This window comes from Symphalangus syndactylus, chromosome 24, assembly GCF_028878055.3.
Source record: "Symphalangus syndactylus isolate Jambi chromosome 24, NHGRI_mSymSyn1-v2.1_pri, whole genome shotgun sequence".
NCBI lineage: Eukaryota > Metazoa > Chordata > Mammalia > Primates > Hylobatidae > Symphalangus > Symphalangus syndactylus.
In genome coordinates, this window is record NC_072446.2 from 46,220,251 (window position 1) to 46,241,654 (window position 21,404).

Sequence of the window (21,404 nt, forward strand, 5' to 3'; positions counted from 1 at the left end):
TAGGTCTACCAAGGACGTATGCACTGTGCCAGAAAAGGCAGTCACTGACCCGCCGCACTAACCTACCCTGAGACTCTGTCTCTAAACTCCATCTCCATCAGAGTGACTTAGTTTGTACAACCTCATTCACTCTCAATTCCAACAGAATCATGTACATAATACACGTTTTAATAAATTGGGAGGATAAACCTTTTTCACACTTTAATGAGCTAGGTGTAGTTACTTTTTTGCTAAATGGCTACTCCTATCACACCCTTCATCTATTACTCCACTGGGATTCTCTCACTTTTAAATTAACCAGTAGAACTCTTTATGAGTTAGGGATGTTAGCCTTTCTTGTGACATTTTTATGAGTGTTTTCCCAGCTTTTTTTTGAGACAGAGTCTCATTCTGTTGCCCAGGCTGGAGTGCAGTGGCGCAATCTCAGCTCACTGCAACCTCCATCTCCTGGGTTCAAGTGATTCATGTGCCTCACTTTCCTGAGTAGCTGAGATTACAGGTGCCCGCCACTACACCCGGCTAATTTTGTATTTTTAGTAGAGATAGAGTTTCACCATGTTGGCCAGGCTGGTTGAGAACTCCTGAGCTCAAGTGATCTGCCCGCCTTGGCCTCCTAAAGTGCTGGGATTACAGGTGTGAGCTGCCGTGACAGATGTTTTTAATTCAGTGGTTTTTGATGTTTTAAATGTGTCAATAGTAAAATCTATCTTTCTCTTTCTCTTTTCAATATCTGCTTTAAGAAAGATCTTCCCTCCCTTAGGATTAAATACTTATTTAGGTTTTCTTCTAGCACTTTTATGGTTATTTTGTATATTTAAGTCTTTAATTCAACTGAAATACAATTTGATTTAAATTAGGAGTCTAACTTTTTCCCAAAAATAACTAGTTTTTCATACATAATTTGTCCATTCCCCACTGGTTTCAAATATGACTGCTATCTATACTAAATATTTATTTTTCTTTGATTCTGTTTCTGTTCTTCTTACTCTGCTCTACCAATGTCTACCCCTGTCCCAGGACCACAGTATTATTTATGAAGCTGTGGAATGTATTTAATTCCTCTACAGGTAAGTCACCATCCCCTCTCCTCTCTGATCTTTTTGGTATGGATCCACATTATTTTACTTTCTTGTTTTATACATTGATTAGCACATCTAGAATAACTTTAAATGATACCTGTGATAATAAACAAGCTTATTTAAGTTCCTAACTTCAAAAGGCAGGACTGATTTGAGTCTTTCATCATTCAAGTAGGAGGCATTTTTATCTTACGCATAAAGATCCTTCTATACAGCCAGGCACGGTGGCTCACGCCTGTAATCCCAGCACTTTGGGAGGCTGAGGTGGGTGGATCACCTGAGGTCAGGAGTTTGAGACCAGCCTGGCCAACACAGTGAAACCATCTCTACTAAAAATACAAAAAAATTAGTCAGAGTGGTGGCGGATGCCTGTAATCCCAGCGACTTGGGAGGCTGAGGCAGGAGCATTGCTGGAACCCGGGAGGTGGAGGTTGCGGTAAGCCAAGATTGCCCCACTGCACTCCAGCCTGGGCAACTAGAGTAAAACTCTCTCTCAAAATAAAAAAAAAAAAAAAAAAAAAAATCCTTCTATTCTTACATTGCTAAGTTTGCAACAAGGTTGTAGGATGTAGGTTGAATTTTAAAAATAAAATTAAGGGGAGGGGACTATTACCATAGTTTTGTCAATAAGAGCTTATTAATAAAATCTACCCTGTAGTCCCAGGTACTCTTGGGAGGCTGATGAACGAGAATCGCCTGAACTCTGGAGTCAGAGGCCACAGTGAGCTGAGATTGTGTCACTGCACACTCCAGCCTAGGTGATGGAGCGGGACCCTGTCTCAAAATTTAAAAAATAAAATAAAACCTACCATGGAGCCGTGATCAATTTCAACACATTTTCTAATATTTGATCATCTGTGAATTCTTGAAATGACACATTATGCCTTGTTCTTTCATTGTGTTATCTGTAGCAGCATCTTCCCAAACAGCGTTCAAAGGAATAGTCTGTCAAGATATGCTTATAGATGTGTGGCATTTAAAAAACAAATTAAGGGGCCGGGCGCGGTGGCTCATGCCTGTAATCCCAGCACTTTGGGAGGCCGAGGCAGGCGGATCACGAGGTCAGGAGATCGAGATCATCCTGGCTAACATGGTGAAACCCCATCTCTACTAAAAATACAAAAAATTAGCCGGGCGAGGTGGCGGGCGCCTGTAGTCCCAGCTAGACGGGAGGCTGAGGCAGGAGAATGGCGTGAACCCCGGGGGGTGGAGCCTGCAGTGAGCCGAGATTGCGCCACTGCACTCCAGCCTGGGAGACAGAGCGAGACTCCGTCTCTAAAAAAAAAAAAAAAAAAAAAAAAAAAAAAACAAATTAAGGGTGGACAGGGCTAGACACTAAGGCCCTTTTCTGAAGGTGAATAGAGTGTTTTGCACATTTGCATTTTTAAAGATTGGAAGAAGCCTTACAGTAGAGAATGATGCTGAACTTTGGCATGCTACCTGAAGACATTTGAACTCAGGGCTTGTTGCTTAGAATGTAACTCAATACATCCATCAGCTCAGGATTTGTTTTTGTTTTTTTTTTTTTTTTTTTTTTTTTTTTTTTTTTTTTTTTTGAGACGGAGTCTTGCTCTGTCGCCCAGGCTGGAGTGCAGTGGCACAATCTCGGCTCACTGCAAGCTCCGCGTCCCGGGTTCACGCCATTCTCCTGCCTCAGCCTCTCCGAGTAGCTGGGACTACAGGCGCCCGCCACCACGCCCGGCTAATTTTTTGTATTTTTTAGTAGAGACGGGGTTTCACCGTGGTCTCGATCTCCTGACCTTGTGATCCGCCCACCTCGGCCTCCCAAAGTGCTGGGATTACAAGCGTGAGCCACCGCGCCCGGCCTAGGATTTGTTTGTTTTTTAATACAACCCCAGGAAAGACAATGATGGTCCATGGTTCCTTTTTTATTAGTTCAGTCAGAATTTGCCACTAAGGTTGGCTGGGGAGTTTCCCTCCTTTCACAGAGCTCTGGAACAGTTTAAACAGTGCATATATTCTCTCTTCCTTGAAGACTCAACGCACTCATTGTCTAACTATTTGGGCCCAGGGCTTCTTTTAGGAATCAGAGTCCTTCAACAACTATCGCGGCTGTTCTTGTGGTCATGGGTTTACCAGGCTTCCTGAGCCTTCCTTTATTAGTTCACAACCTGCTCACTGAGCACCAGCTCAGCCACGGGAGGGGCAGGTGCTGGGGGTGTCAAGGTGACCCACCCAGAGCATAGGCCCTGCTCTCACAGAGCTGACAGCCCAAGGACACAGAAGAGCTCTTGGAAACTGAAAAAACACCAGAGCATAAATGACAATCTTGGCAGAAGGAATAAGAGATAAAGCAAAGGAGAATTCTCACGAATAGAGAAAAAAGACAAAGAGACAGAAAACACGAGAGGAAAGAGGAAGAGTCCAGGAGGCTTCAAGAAGAGGTTCAAGTAAGAGTGGAGTGGAAGAAGAGACAAAGAGACAAGTCAGGGTGCAGTGGAGGAAGGCATCTAGATAATTCAAGATCATGTCCCACCTCTGCATGCCTGGGTGCCCAGGGCAAAGGGACTCCAGGTATCCAGGCCAAGAGAGGCAAACAGACCCACCAAGGGCAGCACGTGAGGCTCCAGACATTGGAATAGTAAGAAAACCCCAAAGCTTCCAGAATTCTAGCTGTGTCTAACTGATGTTTCAAAAGGAGGGGACAGAGGAGGACCCCTGGGAGACATGAGGGAGAAGCTGGGGACAGTGAGGAATCAATGGCCAAGGGTGAGCGAGGCTCGCAGAGGATGGCGGCAGTGAAGGCCTGGAAAAGAGAAGGGGTTCAGAATTTCTTCTGGACGAGGAAGGGCAGGATGGGCTGTGTGAGGGATGAGGGGAAAGGAAGACTCAAGAGCAGATAGACATTTCTGGCTGAAGCAACTGGGGCCATTTACCAAAAGGAGGAAGGCAGAAGAAACTGGTTTCAGGGGCAGGGAAGGAATCAAAAGTCTGGGGCTTTTTTCATTTACAGGTGGAGATGTCTTGTGTAACAGCAAGTGGAGAGGGCAAGCTGGGGCCTGGATCTGTAAGTCTGGAGTTCACAGGTCTGAACTACAGGTTTCCACGGAAATATCCACCATCAAAGAAATGCGATCTCCTCGGGGGAAGTGCATGGAGAGAAGGGGGCCAGGATCAAGTTTGGAGGCACCCCCATACTTATGAGATAAGAGTGAGGAGGAGTCAATTTTGGTTACTTAAGCTTTTCTGAAAACCACTATTTTCTTACTTTTTGTTTTAATTTGGGGGGAGGTAACAGTTTTGCTCCCTCTGGCGGGATCTGTGGCAGATCTATGTGCACAGGCATCCTCTCACCCTGCTTAGCTTCGCCAGAAATTTGTCTACACTGGGTTTTGTTTCCCCCTCAAGAGATCCGCTTTTAGATCTACCACTTCTATTTGTGTCACATTTTCTGTATCTTTATTAATTCGTTCCCCCTGCTTTTACTAGGTTCATTTTTTTGTCCTGTTTTCTTAGCTACTGAAATTCTTCATGTGCTGTATCTGCTTTAAAGGCTGTGAATTTTAGTTGAGAACACCTCTGGTTACTAAGTGTGACTGATGCTGTTCTTGCCATCATTTCCTAAACTATCAGTAATTAATTGCAAAGTTTCAATTTCCTCTCTGAGAGTGATTTTTAACAATTTTTTTTAAGCTTCTAAGTGCTTTGTGGGTTTTGTTCATCCTTTTGTTACTGGTTTCAAATTTTACTGTACTATACCTACAATTTATCCATTTTGGCATTAATTACATTTCGCTGAAAGAATATTCTTACACGCCATCTTCCCATCTCCGCTGGTGTGAAGAATGTTTTGACCAACCTTTGGTGAAATGAGAATAGTAAGAACAATTTGGGGCTGGGCAAGGTGGCTCACCCCTGTAATCTTAGCACTTCGGGAGGCCAAGGTGGGCAGATCACCTGAGGTCAGGTGTTTGAGACCAGCCTGGCCAACATGGTAAAACCCTGTCTCTACTAAAAATACAAAAACTAGCCGGGCATGGTGGTGGGTGCTTGTAATCCCAGCTACTTCGGAGGCTGAGGCAGGAGAATTGCTTAAACTCATACAAAAACTAGCCGGGCGTGGTGGTGGGTGCTTATAATCCCAACTACTTGGGAGGCTGAGGCAGGAGAATTGCTTAAACTCGGGAGGCGGAGGTTGCAGTGAGCCAAGATCGCGCCACTGCACTCCAGCCTGGACAACAGAGCGAGACTCCATCTCAAAAAAAGAACAATTTTGGGAAAGCATGATGATGGGTATTCATGCTCGTGTGTGAGATGTGTCTCCTTCAAATCTTGTTTAAAGAAAAAAAAACTTGGTATTTTCACACACCTTAATTTAATTTGTAGAGTATAGATAACAATTCTGCTATGGTTCACTTTTATTTGTACATCATGCTCTAATACATAGAAGAGGACTGAGTGTGATGGGTTCAGGCCCATTTCCACCATTTGGGTTTTGAAACCCACAGTGGCCACTTAACTCACTGTATGACTCTGGGCAAATAACATTACATCGTGGTGCTCAGTGTCCTCTGCTGTTAAATGGGATAACACTAGGATGTACCTTATCTGATACTATATACAAGTGCTATATAAAGGACTGATGTATAGTAAAAGATCAATAAATACCACCTGTTATTAACTGCAGACTATTTCACAAAACAAAACAAATAAAAAATTCTCTTATGTGGCGACTTATTTTGTTTTAGGAGTTTTAGGCTGGTTAAATTCCAGAGTAATGGAACCATATACCTACACATAATCAATTCTTAAACATGCTCTGCAGACACATAGAGAATGTGGGCTCTGTGTTACAAAGAGTTCTGTGGCTCTAATCATCAGTAATATTATCAAACTCCCCTGTGACTTCATTAACACAAAATGTTAACTTTACTTAAAGGGCAAGGGACATCTTTAATGGATGTGACATTCTGTACAAAAGGACAGGCACTGACTAGCAGGACCCTGGCAGAAACCATGTCCCTCCCCCAACCACCCACCTGCCAGGAGTGCAGAGCTCAGTGTGGCCTGGGAAGAAGAGTCACATCATCAATGCCAACAGACCTTTCCCATGACTTCTCTGGAAATACTCCAGACTCCTGCCACTCTGGAATATTTTTGAGTCTCATGATATAAAAGTTTGGCTTCTCAGTATGTCAACTCAGGCACATGAGACTTGGCAAGACCTCAAAAGTCAAAAACAAACGGCGCCACTACCTTACCCCATTACCAAAGCTTAAAACCTTACAACCCAACCTCCTCATGTCACTGCTAAGTCTGTCTTTGTAATACCTCAACTGTATGTCACTTCCCAAACTCTGGGTCAAAAACCCTTCGACTATTCCCCAGCACAAAGCAAATAAAGTTGAAACTGTCAGACCATTCTTATTATTGAAAAACATTATCTCCTGAAGTCTATGTGAATGTTCCTAAAGGCTGCCCCGCAGTGGTGGGATGAGAGGAGATGTTTCCACTTACAGCATGGCAATGCCCCAGTGCTTCCCGGCTCTCTCCCCCGCTGCCTGGAAACCAGAGAGGCCAATTAGGGCCACCGTGGGTGTAATGGTCAAGGGCCCGATGTACTTCAGTAGAGCCCCAGGCAGGCCTAGGAGGCCGATGACTACTTCTATCAGTGAGGACATGATGATGGCCCCCTGGATCTGCAAAAGAGATGGCACAGACATGAGAGTGAGCTGCTTGTACATTGCACACTCAGAATGTCACCTACAACCACAACTGATAATTCTGCAAGACAATAAGTTATTACATCATCTAACTTGGGAGAGATAGTTAGAAAATTCCCCAGGACCCGACAAGAAACTTCAGGGGGCGCTAACTGGGGCCTGCATTCATGATGCAGGTGTATTACGGAAATGGGTCCTGGACACACGGCCCACATGCCTTTTCCACTGCTAAATGATGCAGACAAAAATTTATAATTCCCTTTTAAGAAACACAATATTTAAAGACCAGCCTTAGAGGAACACTGCAGCATAAAGACTCTCAGCTTTAAAGAGTGAGCCCTGAGGACGTCGACAAGACAGTGTTGTTGACAGAAATTCTAAAGGGATGTTTTTAGTGTGCAGAATGGCCACATCTGTGCTCTTTCTGAACTGATGGTGAATTATCTCACAGGTTTTGGAAAATATTAATACACTGTCAGCTGTACTTCATGCCTGCTTCTGTTCAATTGCACTTTGGCAGACAAATATCTTTAGTTCTTTCAATGAACACAAGCAAACGCTGAGGCCAGAGGGAACAATTCTGTTATCTGTCGATGATGAGCCTCTGTAGCTCCATCCAGTGAGCCATGAACCTCAGCTAGTTGTGCTGGCGGGTGAGTGGACAGGTCTGTGGGTGTGCAGGAAGGAGGAAACCATTTCTTCTGGTTGCCCGGAGCATTTCCATATGCTTTATTTTGGAGTATTGCTTAACTACATTTACTTTAACAAGAGAAATAAACGTATCAGTAATTGAAAAAGAAAAGAAGCACTCAGTAAAAGTAACTGCTATTTCTTGGGTCAACCAACATTGAAGCTGAGAAGAAACATGAAGAAGCCAAAAGCAGACAACGCTTGTCTTTTACCTCTCGGATCCGGGGATACCAGATGTGTTCTGTGTGCAACAGCTCTGCTGTTCCGTTGGCAACTGAAACATCTTGAAAACAAAAACAAAGTTTTTCTTGGAGTGACACTGATGTCTCACATGACATATTCATTTTACCTTTTAAGAGGAATTTTCTCCCTGTTTTTATTACGTCTGTATCAATCCCCATCCCTAAAATTCAACCTCCAACAGTACAGCTTATCTTACTGAAAGGTGGATCCTCAAATGCTAATTTAACCAAATGAATTCATCAACTGAGAGCTCCCCAAATTGTCAAAAGCTAACTGAAGTGGTGATACACATTACTAGCACCAGCCTCACACAAAAAAACCAACCTCTGCACACAGCTCATTGAAATGCCCGACAGCAAGGTTGCTGGACTGAGGTTTGAAAAACTTAGATAAAACAGAGGGCCTTTTCCAGTTCCCAGATCAAATCAGTGGTCACAAAGTAACTCCTAGGAGCAAGGAAGGAAATGAAGGCTGGAAAACTTTGCTCCTAGCAGGTCAAAATGTAATTGTATTTTTGAGAGTACAGGTCTGACTCTAATTTTCTCAAATTCCCTATCTTTTCCTGACCTTATCGTGTTCCTTAAGGATCTTTGCAATCACTAAGGAAGGGGAATGAAAGTCATTTGCAGCAAACCACAGTAGCCAGATCCTTAAAAAGCAAAGACGTTTCAGAGAAGGGATGCTGACGCAGCAAAGAGAGTGATTACTGGTGGGTCATAAAATCCACTGAAAGAGAGAGGCAGAAAAATAGCACAAATATTTTTCCATTCCGTTCCCATATTTGTCAATTTCATTAACATAGAGAAATGAGGTCAATTCTGATCCTTTCTTGCTCTAGGGTTAGGGATGAACAAGTGGACAGAAAGAGAGAGACAGACATGATCCACAGATGGGGCATTCTAAGCTGTTTGTGGGTTTGTGCGCTTTGCCCCTAATTCCTGAAAGGATTTAGCGCTGCTGAGGGCAGCATGTCCAGGCCTCCCTTTACACCTGCATTAAAGGACCCCAATGACATATGTGGAAATAACTGCAATTACCTGTGGTGTTACATTTCCATTTATCTAAAGACAGGATGGCTCGAGCAGGGGCCAAAAATGCAAAAGCACTGGCCTGAAACAGGGGTAACCTAAAAGAAACGAGACCAAAACCATGATCACGGCATCGGGAACTACCGAGGTAGTTCACTATTTGACAGCTTAACAGTCTTTTCCATAGACATACAGCACATGAGTAAATGCAGGCACACCTAGAAGAAAAAGCCCCACTTTGCAAAGGTCTCCTGTGCCATGCAGCCACAGCCAGTGGCTACTTCATCCTCCCCATTGCCACTCTCCTCCCACCCAGGCAGCTCCAGGGTGGGCCCCGCGGTCAATGCCAACACTCCAACACCGGCCCCTGCCATCACCACCTTTCCTCTTGCAGGCAGGAGACTGCGGGCATTTGAGGTTCCCTCTTTCCTGCTGAGCTTATAAACTCCTTTTTAAACATCAGTGTATTTCTGCTTTTTTACCTCCCTCCTCCTCCCCTTAAAATTCTTATTGGTTATCAAAGGAAAAAATTTCCCTCCGTTGTTTCATTTTGTAAATCAAAAACTGCCCTAATCACAGATTACAGATAAATCATAATAGTGATCCAGATCTACAGAGCTGTAAGTTACAACTTGATAGCAGATATAATAAATATTCTGCTTAATCATAAAAATACTTAAAGGTATTCTAACATATTTTAAAGGGCCTAGAAAACTTGCAGAATCTCCATTAAATTTGCCGCCCACATCCTCAAACTAAATGCAGAGATCCTCAAATGACATGATTTGATTATATTTTAGATACTTCATATTGACTTCATGAACACTTTAGCTACTCAAAAAGACTACCATTTTTTAATGGAAATGTACAGCATTTCAGCTAAGTCACATTAAAGTGGTTTTATGGGTTAGCATGAGAACTTAATCACTATTTTTAATATAATTTTGAGGGTAAAATATTAAACTGGCTCCTCCTGTTTTGCAGGGCTGGGAACTCTCACACATCCAAATCCTGAAATGCCCCAGGGAGCCTAGTCAGTGGCCTCGCCAGCGAGACACGGACCCAGCATCCTTCCCTTTGAGCTGTCTGGCAGCAAGTCCTACCCACAGTGAAACAGGAACTGGACTGAGAAATCAAACTGGCTCTGGCTAAAGGGAAAGCAGTCTCGTTGCAAGTCCAGAGCCCAGCACACACCATTCTGAGCCAGTGAGGTCAAGACTTCCTTGTTACAGATGCTCTCCTGGCTGTTTAATCATGCAATGACATCAATCCAGAGTAGGCAGGGTGCTGGCTTTAAGGCACAGATGCAGGCTACACCATACAAACCAGATGCATTGCAGTTGGCCACTCCCACAGGCATGCCCTTCAACAACCATCCAGTTATAATTACCTGCCAGAGGGGCCAGAGGATAGCGGAAGTGAAGGACACCTGAAGTGGGAATGTATGTCAAAGGGAAAACACTGTTTGACTTCTAAGTATTTCGTAAGCACAAATTTTCAGGACTGTACTGAAAGGACAGCATGTAATTAGGGATGGATGCTGTATGGAATGGTCCAAATGCCATCTGGCTTACTACGGTTTCAGACTTCAACCAGTGCATCCTAGGGCAGTGGAATACAAATGGTGAATTGCGTTTAGAGATTTTATCCTTAGGAATGTGGCCATCACACATCACACTGCATTGGTGATTCACTGGAAATGGCAAAAGGAAAGACTGGATCTGGCTTCCACTCTTCAGTCAGACCTCAGCCTGAACCTGACCTTGGCATCCGACCTGGGCACCTTTCAACATGAGCATTTGGTGGCTTAACTAGGACTAAAGGTCCCAAGAGCGCTGCTGTAAAGATACTCGCTCATTTGCAAGCTGCTGGGACCCTGAGTTCCCCTGAAATAGATGACGATAGAAAAAGTCTCCCGAGATGAACTGGAAAGGGCTGCTCATGCCAGCATTACGTGTTCACATCTAGCCAGGCAACACCGCCTGACACAAGCTGTCAAGATGCCAGCACTAAGTGTGGGCTCTGTCACTGGCTTGACTGAAACGTTCTTAGGGAAAGTTGCAACAAGAGCATATGAACACGTTAAACAAATGAGAGCTTCCCTAGATCACAATTAACAAAGCCAATTTTCCAGGAAAACGACTGAAGGTGATAAGAGTGGCTTTTTTAGGTGCTTGCCCAGTGTGAAGCTGGTCAATTCTCAGCTCTTCTCTCTGTACCCACAGCACGGCCCCTATCGCATTCATGTGACCAGGTAAACCTCAGGCACCCAGGTGGGTCTCCCCAGGCCGAGAAGACTACCTGCTCTTTTATTTTGTACTAAAGACCGGAAAGGAAATACATTAAACTGTGCTTTTCTTTACACCAGGGGCTGTCAAACCAGCCAGTGGGCCAAATCTGGGGTGCTACCTGTTCTGTAAGTAAAGCTGTACTGGAACAAAGGACAGCCACTTATTTACTCATGGTCTGTGGCTGCTTTCACGCTATCATGGTGGCGCTCAGTAGCATTAACAGAGACACGCAAAGCCTAGGCTATTTACTGCTGGCCTTTTACAAAAGAAGTTTTTCTGACCTGTGTACAGGGAAAATATATCTTAAATATGTGAAGAGGCAGTGGGTTTCTGCAGCTGGAAATTCTCACAGTTAATAGTGGTCACAAGACATTAGTTTAAAAAACAAAATCCTGAGCAGACCAGCAACTTTGACATGACGAGATCCCATGTCGGGCTCCAGCCCCAGGACAGCAGGAGAACCTAAGCAACCCCCCAGAGTCCTTACTTTATTCAAAACCCTGCCAGAGGCTCCCCATGTCCAGCTTGGTGCCCAGGTAACCTGAACCCCACTCCCAGCCTGGTATCTCTCACCAGCTCCTTCATACGGGTTCATCTTTCATTTGTCATTTAAAGCACAGAGAAAATATCACCTCCTCCAGTAAATATTCCAGGATCTCCTTTGAATCTGTAATGTGTTCCCCTACAACTTAGGACTTTTTGTCAAGATTTCTGCAAGTCACCTCCCAAGTTACCAGGAAGCTGCTTCAGGATTCTCTGGGAGTGCTGGTTAAATGTGGAGATTTCTGCATCTCGTCCTGGTTAGCCAGATTCAGGGGTGGGTGGCACCAAATCTGCGTTTTCAACAATGCCTTCTAGAAGTGGCTGAGACTGACAACCCCTGTGCCAGGTAAAGGGATTTATCATTTTGTCACCTGATAAACGATTCTTGGGTATCTGCTTGACACCAGCACAATTATAAGCAGACACGATGACGGAAAACACTTCCTGAGCCCTTCTGTTTCTGCTGCATGAAGAAGACACTAATCATGGTCACATATAAGGGGCAGTGATGTTACGGTGTGAAATGCTGTGGTGCTCTGCAGGTGCAGTCGCTTGAGCGAGTCTTAAAGCACGAGAAGTGCTTCACCACGTGTGTGGGGGTTATGGGTATTCGGGGCAGAGAGAGGGGAGGTGCAAAAGAAGAGCCACAGGACAGACCCAGGAACCCTCAGAGGACTGCAGATTCTCCACTTGGGCAAAAGCACAGGGAGCTCATATGATGAAGGTCAGTGGGGACCAGATGACAAATGCCCCACGTTCTTCCTGCAGCAAGAGGGAAATGAGTGAAGGACCTGCTCCGAAAGGACCACTGTAGGAGAACTGGGAGAGGTGACCTTAACCCTGAAGCTATTCTCAGTCTTGAAGGAACCAAGCCACAGAGGACATCCCAATAGGCTGTGGCATGGCTCTGTGTGTCATCTTTGCTTTTTAATTCCCTTTGGCATCCACTCACATGATGAGCCAGCCTGAATCAGATCTCCACCTGTGTCCAGCCTCTATCTGCTCCCTTCCTTGGGCTGCTGCTGTCTGTGCTGGTGCACTCCCCATGAGCTGTCCTGCCCATCTCAACCTTGAGGCGGGCATCCCCCAATAGTAGGAAGTGGATTGGCTTCACCCACCATCTTGACCCACCATGTATCCTCAACACCAATGAATACTTAATAAAATGAAGGAGCTATTTATATTCTCAGAAAGGAATTCTATTAAACTAAAAATAAGAGGTTAAGTCTTTCTGGCAAGTTGATTTTGACTGCAAATTTGGAAGAGAGTGGTGATTAGATTAACAGCACTCAGAGTTGGGGGTGAAATGTGCATGAGTTTTCATGATTCACTCAGATAAATCTCCAGATGCTGGGTGGCTTGCAGTCCTCCTCTGGTGCCATCAGAGAAAGTTTAAAAGCCAATGGTTCCTATGGGAAGCACCATGAAGGTACAAAATGTATCTGCCCAGAACTAAACTGTTAATGAAAATGAATAAAACAAAAACAAAATTCACCAACACAGAGCATATATACTCTGTGCCTGGCTTCCTTAATCTACGAAGACAACAACCAAAGCTGGTACAAAACCTTGCATTGTCAAAGGTGTCTCTGGACTCAAGAGTCTAAACTGCAGGAAAAATTTTTGAAAAATAATCCTTAAGAGATGTAACAGGTTTGGCTTTGAGGAGCCATAGGTTCATTATTGAATCTACCACTAGGAGTGTGTGTACCAAGTACTTTTAAAGAAAAGCAAAGCCAGGCGTGGTGGCTCATGCCTGTAATCCCAGTACTTCGGGAGGCCAAGGCAGGAGGATAACCTGAGGTCAGGAGTTCGAGACCAGCCTGGCCAACATGGAGAAAACCCATCTCTACTAAAAACACAAAAACTAGCCAGGCATGGTGGCAGGTACCTATATCCCAGCTACTTGGGAGGCTGAGGCAGCGGAATCTCTTGAACCCGGAAGGCGGAGGTTGCGGTGAGCCTAGATCACGCCACTGCACTCCAGCCTGGGCAACAAAGCGAGACTCCATCTCAAAAAAAAAAAAAAAGAAAGACATAATGTGTCAAAGAAAACTTTTTCTTAATTGATGACATGTTCTATCATTTACTGTATCCATCCATCCATCCATCCATCCACTGACCTGCTGAACTGTTGGAAAGCAGCCTGCACGGTTCTATCTATTCGTGGTGATGGTGATGTGATTGTATACATGGGTATAAGCTCATCTAACTATACAGCTTAAGGGTGAATTCTGCTGCGTATCTATTGCCCCTCAACAGAGGTGACATTTTAAAAAACTATGTCTATCAATCTATCAAGTGTTTTCAAGGAGTGGGGACTTAGGAGGATGGGGGTAGCAGAGGCAGGGAGATGACAACACATTCCTTAAAACACCAGAGTCGTGCCAAATATTGAAGAAACTCCCCAAATTTAAAACAGGAAAACAGCTTCCATCCTTATTTGGTGATAAGTACTGTTCACTCCTATGTAGAGCTGCTTTTGCCAGGACAGTCACCTGCCTAAAAAGGAAGAATGGGGGTTAGGGGAGGGGAGGTGGGGGAAGCAGAAGGCCATGAGGAGGAGGATAAGCAATTCAGAGCCCGGGGAAATGTCTGGGGCAAGAAGGACCTGACAGTCAAAGAAGAAAGGTTGTAGAAAACCAAATTCATTAAACTTTCATGTAACAAGAGGACTCAATCAGACTCCTAGGCCCTTGAAACATCACCAATACCAGCTAACAGAGGAAGGGTAGAGTAACTGAACGGAGACCACCCAGAAAAGCTAGAGTTGCAGGAACAAAAGCGAGTAGACCCGCCTTAGAGAACAAGCTTGGCTGAGGCAAGAGGGTCTCCAGCCTCAGGAGGGGCTGGATCAAATGCCCTTACAGCTTTCTGATGGCCTCTGCCATAGATTCCAGGGTCAGTGGGGCCCACCCTGGCTGGGGACACTGGCAGTGTGGCCAACCCCAAGCCCTGCCACACTCATCAGGTCCACCTTGCTCCACGAGGCTGCCCAGCCCTTGCTCGCTGCACACCCTCTGCACTACCTGCCTCCTTCCCTCCCAGTGGGGAAAACTAAGATAAATAGAGTCAGCCACTGAGTGTGGACAGGTACCAGGCATCAGCTCACTTGATGCTCGCTAACAATCTTTCTTTTGAGACAGGGTATCGCTCTGTCACTCAGGCTGGAGTGTAGTGGCGCAAATCACAGCTCACTGTAGCCTTGACCTCCTGGGCTTAAGCAATTCTCCCACCTCAGCCTCCCGTTTAGCTGGGACCACAGGTGTGCACCACCACACGTGGCTAATTTTTTTTTATGTTTTTGTAGAGACAAGGTCTCCTTATGTTGCCCAGGCTGGTCTTGAACTTCGGGGCTCAAGTGATCCTCCCACCTCAGCCTCCTAAAGTGCTGGGAATGCAGGCATGAGCCATGGTGTCCTGCTCACTAACAATCTTATGGTTAGTTTACCATTGAGGAAACAGGGCTTGGAGAGACGTATTTGGAGAGAGCTTGTCCAAAGTCACGTGACTATTGAATGATGGAAAGGGAGCCCAGCCACCTCTGCATCCAAGAACTCAGTGCAGCTGGCAGGGGGGACAGGGCTGAGACCCTCAGCCAAGGTCATCACCTCCACGTTCTCACTGGTCTACCTTATCTCGGCTCACTGCAACCTCTGCCTCTCAGGTTCAAGGGATTGTCCTTGCCTCAGCCTCCCGAGTACCTGGGATATAGACACCCACCACCATGCCCAGCTAATTTCTGTATTTTTAGTAGAGATGAGGTTTCACCATGTTGGCCAAGCTGATCTCCAACTCCTGACCTCAGGTGATCCACCCGCCTCAGCCTCCCAAAGTGCTGGGATTACAGGCATGAGCTGCTGTGCCCAGCCTCGTCTCCCATATTAATATATGATTTTAAATTCTTTTTTAGTTAAATGGATGGTAAACATTTTTTTATTTGGGCACAAAACCCTATAATCTGCCATTATGTGCCTGCTTGACATGACAGAATACAAAGGATTTGACATCACCTACAGAGTAATTTTGGCAACAATGTTTACCCTAAATCAACCATGCCTCCAGCCCCATCTTCTGGCTGACAACAAATTAGATGGATTGTGGGACAAATCAAACAATAAGACAGGGACACAATCAAGACAAAATCAGACACTCACGAGACACCAGGTCTGGAATCTTTTTAAAAAGATGATGATGTGGGGAGGAAAAAGGTGGAGACAGCAAAGAGACACAACAAACAAATGCACCACACGAAGGTGACTGGTTTAGAGAGGGAATAGTGGGGAAAGGTATTTTAGGAACAACTGAGAAGTTAAATACGAACTGCATATGAGATGATGAAACAGAATGATTGTTAATGTTCTTAGGTGTGACAAATGGTCTCCTGTGATACACAAGAGACACCCTCATTGCTAGGAGAGTATGTAGGGGTGAGCCATCATGCTATCTGCAACTTTACTTTTTTTTTTTTTTTTTTTTATTTTTAGACAGGATCTCGCTCTGTCTCCCAGGCTGGAATGCAGTGGCGTGATCATGGCTCAGTGAAGCCTTATCTCCTGGGCTCAAGCGACCCTCCCATCTCAGCCTCTCAAGTAGCTGGGACCACAGGTGCATGCCACCACACCCAGCTAATTATTTTTATTATTTGTAGAGACAAGGTCTCACTATGTTGTCCAGGCTGGTCTCAAAGTCCTGGGCTTAAGCAATCCTCCCGCCTCAGCCTCCCAAAGTGTTGGGATTACAGCTCTGAACCGCCTTGCCCAGCCTGCAACTTTACTTTCAAGTGGCTCAAAAATCAAAAAAATTACACTTGTACTCCAACATACATATACAGAAAGAGAAGTGGGGTCTCTCTCTTGCCCCGATCTAATCACCGCATCCCTCCATGCTTCTAAGTTTTATAAACAATCATGAGTTCAAAGTCCCCGGATTTAAGACCTTAAAGTCTCCTGGAGCCACCCCTTGTACTCAGTGAGTACATATCATGGACAAGGTTCCATTACGGGCTCCAGGAATCTGACAGGACAGAAGACAGAGGAACTCTCTCCCCTTAGGGCAGACAATCTGGTTAGAGGCCAGGTTCCTAAACCAGCTACAATGACTCTCTTGGCCAAACCCTACCTTTTCTTAGCACATGAATGTGCTGTGTGCCTACAGCAGGCCTGAGAATGGCCAGGAGGGGCTCCTCTCAGAGGGGACATCCTACCTTTCATTTTGCTGGAGAGGTCAGAGTGATGCCTCTAAGAGGGGCCTGGCGTGAAAGGCTGAGAGTGGCCCCTCAGACGCCGTAAGACTCTCCTCCCACTAGCCTGTGGGAAAGTCAGTGTGGTGACGGCGGGGCAGGGTCTTGGAGGGCCCTAGAGACACCAAGGGTCAGGGGTGGGAACTCTGGGAAGCTCAGAGGTGCCACAAAAGAATGACAGCTACAGGCTGGCTAGGGGACTCTCGAAACCCTGCCCTGATTTCTCTGGATTTTAAAGGCTTTGTACTAACTCTCGGAACAAGGGTTAGCTGGAGTTGACATCACAGACCAACCAGAATGAGAACTGTTGAAACCTCACTCAGGGGAAGTCGGTAATGAAGACCTCCTTAACACAAAGCTCAAGGGATCAAGGTCAAAGGAGAGGAGGGAGGAGGAAAAGGTAGGCAGGAAGAGGGAGAGGGAGAGGGAATGCCATGAGGAAGGGCCGTGAGGAAGCTGCCTTTCCCTAAGCAAAGGCTTGGAAGCACCAAAGCCTCCTAAAGTCCTCAACAACTGGGGCTAAGGCCCAGAACCTCCAATGCAAAAAGATGACAGCCCCTGGAGGAAAAGGGAAACTTTCATGCCAGGGGAGAGATGTGCAGTGAAGGAAGAAGGGTCTGCAGCCTGCACAACTCAGACGTGCTTCATGTGGTCTCAGCCAGTCAGCCCTGGGAAATGTGCCCCCATGCTGTGGCATCTACGGTCGGCCTCCTGTTCTTACTCCGCTCAAACTGCTCCCCAAGCTAGCAGGGAGGTGAACCATGCTGACTGCTGACCTGGGTAGTTCTATTTAGGTCTTGTGCCACAACAGTGGGCAAGATGATGCCCTCTGTGACCAAAGTATTTACCCCAAGTTCCCCCAGGCCCTCCCTTCCGTCTGCAAAGACACACATCTGTTTCACTGTGTCTTCTGCAAAGACACACATCTGTTTCACCTTCATAGGTTTCCCATCAACTCTGGTCATTTTTATAGAATGAAACAGGTTTCCAGGATAGCATTCCACTCAGATCAAGAGCCCATGTGAAATGAGGGGGGTGATTTGATCACAGCACCCTGTTCCTTCCTGTAATCTAGACGCTTCGGCACAGTACAGGGCCCGCCCCTCAAGGGCACAGGCCATGATTTGTCCTCAGGCTCCCTTCACCCACAACATCCAGCGCGACAGAAATACCGGGTACTCAGCAAGAGGCAGTCAAATGCACAAAGCAGGATACAGAACCGAAACACAACAGGGGAACCACCTCGGAGCTGGAGAAGTCCGAGACTGTGTCTTAGAAATCACGAAAGCTGGACATGAAAAACTTTTCCTTCTGCTGCTCTAAGCCTAAGGAAATGAGTGGTGAGCTTCTCCAAAAGCAAAAACACAACCCAAAAAAGCCCACAGAGGCCATCTGCCATCCTTCCGGTGGTGCTGCTGGGAGTCAGGCCCGCACTCCCGGCTGCATCTGCCTTTCCTCTCCACCTTGCTCCCTGCTCGCAGCCTCTCTACCCCAACTGCTCTAGCTATTTATTCCATCCTTTTTTGAGCAGAAAATAAACACAGAAGTCTAAAAGAAATGCTAATTCACAGCCTATGATGGATCTATCTAAGCAACTAGCAGAACTAACAGTCTAAAATATGAGTTCACATTTTCATATGCAAAAACTCCCAAAAAGTATTTTAGGAAACATAATAATCTACAAAAACACAATAGATTCATTAAAATAAGGTGAAATATATCATTCCCAGGACACCTGACGGGGAAGCCTCCTTTCATTTTCACAAAGGAAACAGGGCTGGAGGAGTCACTTGTCCAAGGTCATAACGCCACATGCTGTAAACATATCTCTATCCTCAGAAGTGTAGGTTTGATACCCAAGGGGTTAGAATTCCATAAAAGTATCCCAAAATCTGACTTTCACTTGCAATGGCCATGGCGTCCAGCTCTGGCAGCACTGATCTTGGTAAGCACCCCTAGAACAGATGCTGTCCTGAATGAGATCTGGGTGTCCAAGTACCTACTGAGGTCTGGCTGCCAACCTTGCTCTGCTGGATGGGAACAGGGCATATGCTCATGGAGTAGTTGGCCATTTGGGGATTTCTGCTTTTCCCTCACTAACCCCACAGGAAACCTGAGGCAAGGCTGTGAGAGGTGGTGCAGCTGACGAGGTAGCCTGGCCTCTTCTGGCCTAGTGCAAAGATGGGAACAGGAGGGGTGGAGGAGTCTGGATCCCAACAGGAAGGGATGGAGGGTGGAGAGACGTGGGGGGATGAGAGAAGAGGAGACACACGAACACGGGGTGCAGCAAACGTGCCCCCCATGGTGACTGGCCAGTCAAGGGGGAAAACAGCGGCCTCTCTCATGGCCTCATTGCCCCTTCGCTGCCTCAGACACGCAGCCCCCTGCACAGCAGGCCCCCAAGTGTGCTGAGGACCCACACAGAAGAAGGTCTGCAGACAGGGTCTGAGGCCGTGCGGAGCAGGAGCCCCCACTGGAGCCCCTGCTCACTGCCCACCTACTGGTCGGAAAGGAAGCAAGGGGTGCAGGCAACACACAGCACTGCAGGCTCAGATTCATAGCAAGAGCCCCCCTCAGCCTGGAAGGCCCAGACCGCCCGCAAGGTGCCGGCAGGGCGCTCCCCTCCCCCATCCCAAAGGCTCTCTCTAAGCCGCTCTGCTGGAAAGATTCTTTAATCAGGACACATGAAGCACATTCCATTTGGTGCTGCTTCTCTTTCCAGCTAAGGATTCAAAGCAGGAAGGGACCCCCAGAACGAGAAAGAGTGAGACTGGGGAATGAGTTCAGTCCCAACACAGTCACCTTCCTATCCCACACCCCTGAGGCTTGCCTGGGCGCCCATTACCTTTCTCATGGATGTCACTGATCCCCTGGGATGGTCCTCACCCCCTATACTAAGTAACCAAGTAACGTCCTTCAAGGCACAGCCCCAGGGGGCGTGTCCCCTGCTAACAAAGCCATTGAATGCTCCCTGTGCCTGTTGATAAGTCCCAAGCCCTGGCCTCTGTGTGCTTGGTCAGGGGGATCATGCCGGGCTGTGACTTCCTGCCTTTGCTCCTGCCCCTGCTGGGATGGAAGCTGCTCCCTCAGCCCTCCTGGGCAGAGCCCTTGGAGTCTGCAGGGCCTGTCTCAAACACCACCTCCTACAGGGCTCCCACCAAGTCCTCTGGAGGATGCACTGTGTCTCCCTGATGGCGCTGCCCTTCGTGTTGTGAGCCATGTGCTTCGATGTCACCATTGCTCCCCACGACGGCCAGGCCCCGCACCTGCTACATAGACCAGTCACTGAATATCTGCAGGGCTGAGCTAGTAGTCTTTCTCTTTGCCCAGGTTAAGAGAACGGGCACCACCCACACCCCGACAACCATAGAAAACCCCTATCACAAGCCCAACACCCCATCAAAGTCCCCAGCACACCCGCACCTGCCCAGCAGCACATAGTTGCTGACGTGATTAGAGTTGGCACCACCTGATTTATGACTAAGCAAATGGCCATACTGTGGGGAGGATGGAAGCAGGGGTGGGGCTGCCATTCCTTGCACAGCCAAAGGTCATGGGAGACTCACTCTGACTCCTCACAAACACAGCAAGAAAGGCTGCTTTCACCCAGCCTTGTGGGCTTGGGGCGCACAGACACACACCCTCCTCCAGGCCACAGCTCTGCATTTTGGGTCCCTGAGCCATCCCAGTAGGGTGTCAAATCCCTCTCCTGTTCTTACTCCGCTCAAACTGCTTCCCAGGCCAGCAGGGAGGTGAACCATGCTGACCCGGGTAGTTCTGTTTAGGTCTTGTGCCCCAACAGTGGGCAAGATGATGCCCTCTGTGACCAAAAGTATTTATTTACCCCAAGTTCCGCCAGGCCCTCCCTTCTGTGTCCCATTAGCAACTATGCCCATCAGGCTCAGCTGCTGGCCAGGCCTGGCCTCCTTGGCATGAGCTGGGGCAGAGCTGCACACGGTAAACACTTCACTGCAATAAACACAGCTTTCATTCCCTACTCAGGTCAACCAATAATGCTCAACTAGAGACACTGACCAAATTCACAGAGGGATTGTGCCTACAAATCCACGGATAAGTCAGCTGTTTAGAAAAAGAACGCCTCTCCAGAGAACCAGTGCTCCATGGGCAAGGTAAGGATCCTGAGTTAGCCAAAAAAAATCTCTGCCGTGCACTCTGGACTTGAAGCACAGAGCCCTGAACACTGTATCCAAAGAATGAAAGAGGGTGCTAGTCAGGTTGAGCCCTTCTTGGAAGGCCCAGACCACATCTCCTTCCCCTAGTAGGTCAGTGATATCCCTGCCCTGCCCCCTGGGGGGTTTGAGGAGACCCTCCTCCCTTCAGCCCAGCTTGGTGGTTGTGGGCAGACTAGCAAGGGCTGCGATCTGGGAACCATAAGAGCTTGCCAGCCTCAAAGGCTTTAGTCCACATAGCTTCTTTCCATCAGCAGACCTGCAGCCTGCCCTCCCAGGGTGTGGCCTACCCTGGCAACCAGAACACCTGCACATGGCTCACTGCCCTCCAAGGCTCCCCTATCCCCGTGCCGTGTTAGGGTAACCCTGAGGTCCCAAAGGACTCTGACTCATCAGAATGCAGTCCCTGACTTC

General features: G+C 46.9%; 1 protein-coding gene across 8 annotated transcripts in view; it reads right to left on the minus strand.

Annotated features, from left to right (window-relative positions):
• SLC23A2 (solute carrier family 23 member 2) overlaps positions 1-21,404 on the minus strand; it is a 152,145-nt gene that overhangs the window by 25,459 nt on the left and 105,282 nt on the right. For 7 of the 8 annotated variants that reach the window (XM_055266224.2, XM_055266223.2, XM_055266227.2 and 4 more), the window contains 3 exons: positions 8,734-8,822; positions 7,666-7,736; positions 6,558-6,739 (listed from right to left, as the gene is read on the minus strand). The exons of the other annotated variant lie outside the window; for it this stretch is intronic. In XM_055266224.2, the coding sequence (XP_055122199.1) occupies positions 6,558-6,739; positions 7,666-7,736; positions 8,734-8,822 (342 nt within the window). The remainder of the gene's footprint in view (positions 1-6,557; positions 6,740-7,665; positions 7,737-8,733; positions 8,823-21,404) is intronic. 8 annotated transcript variants of the gene reach the window in all.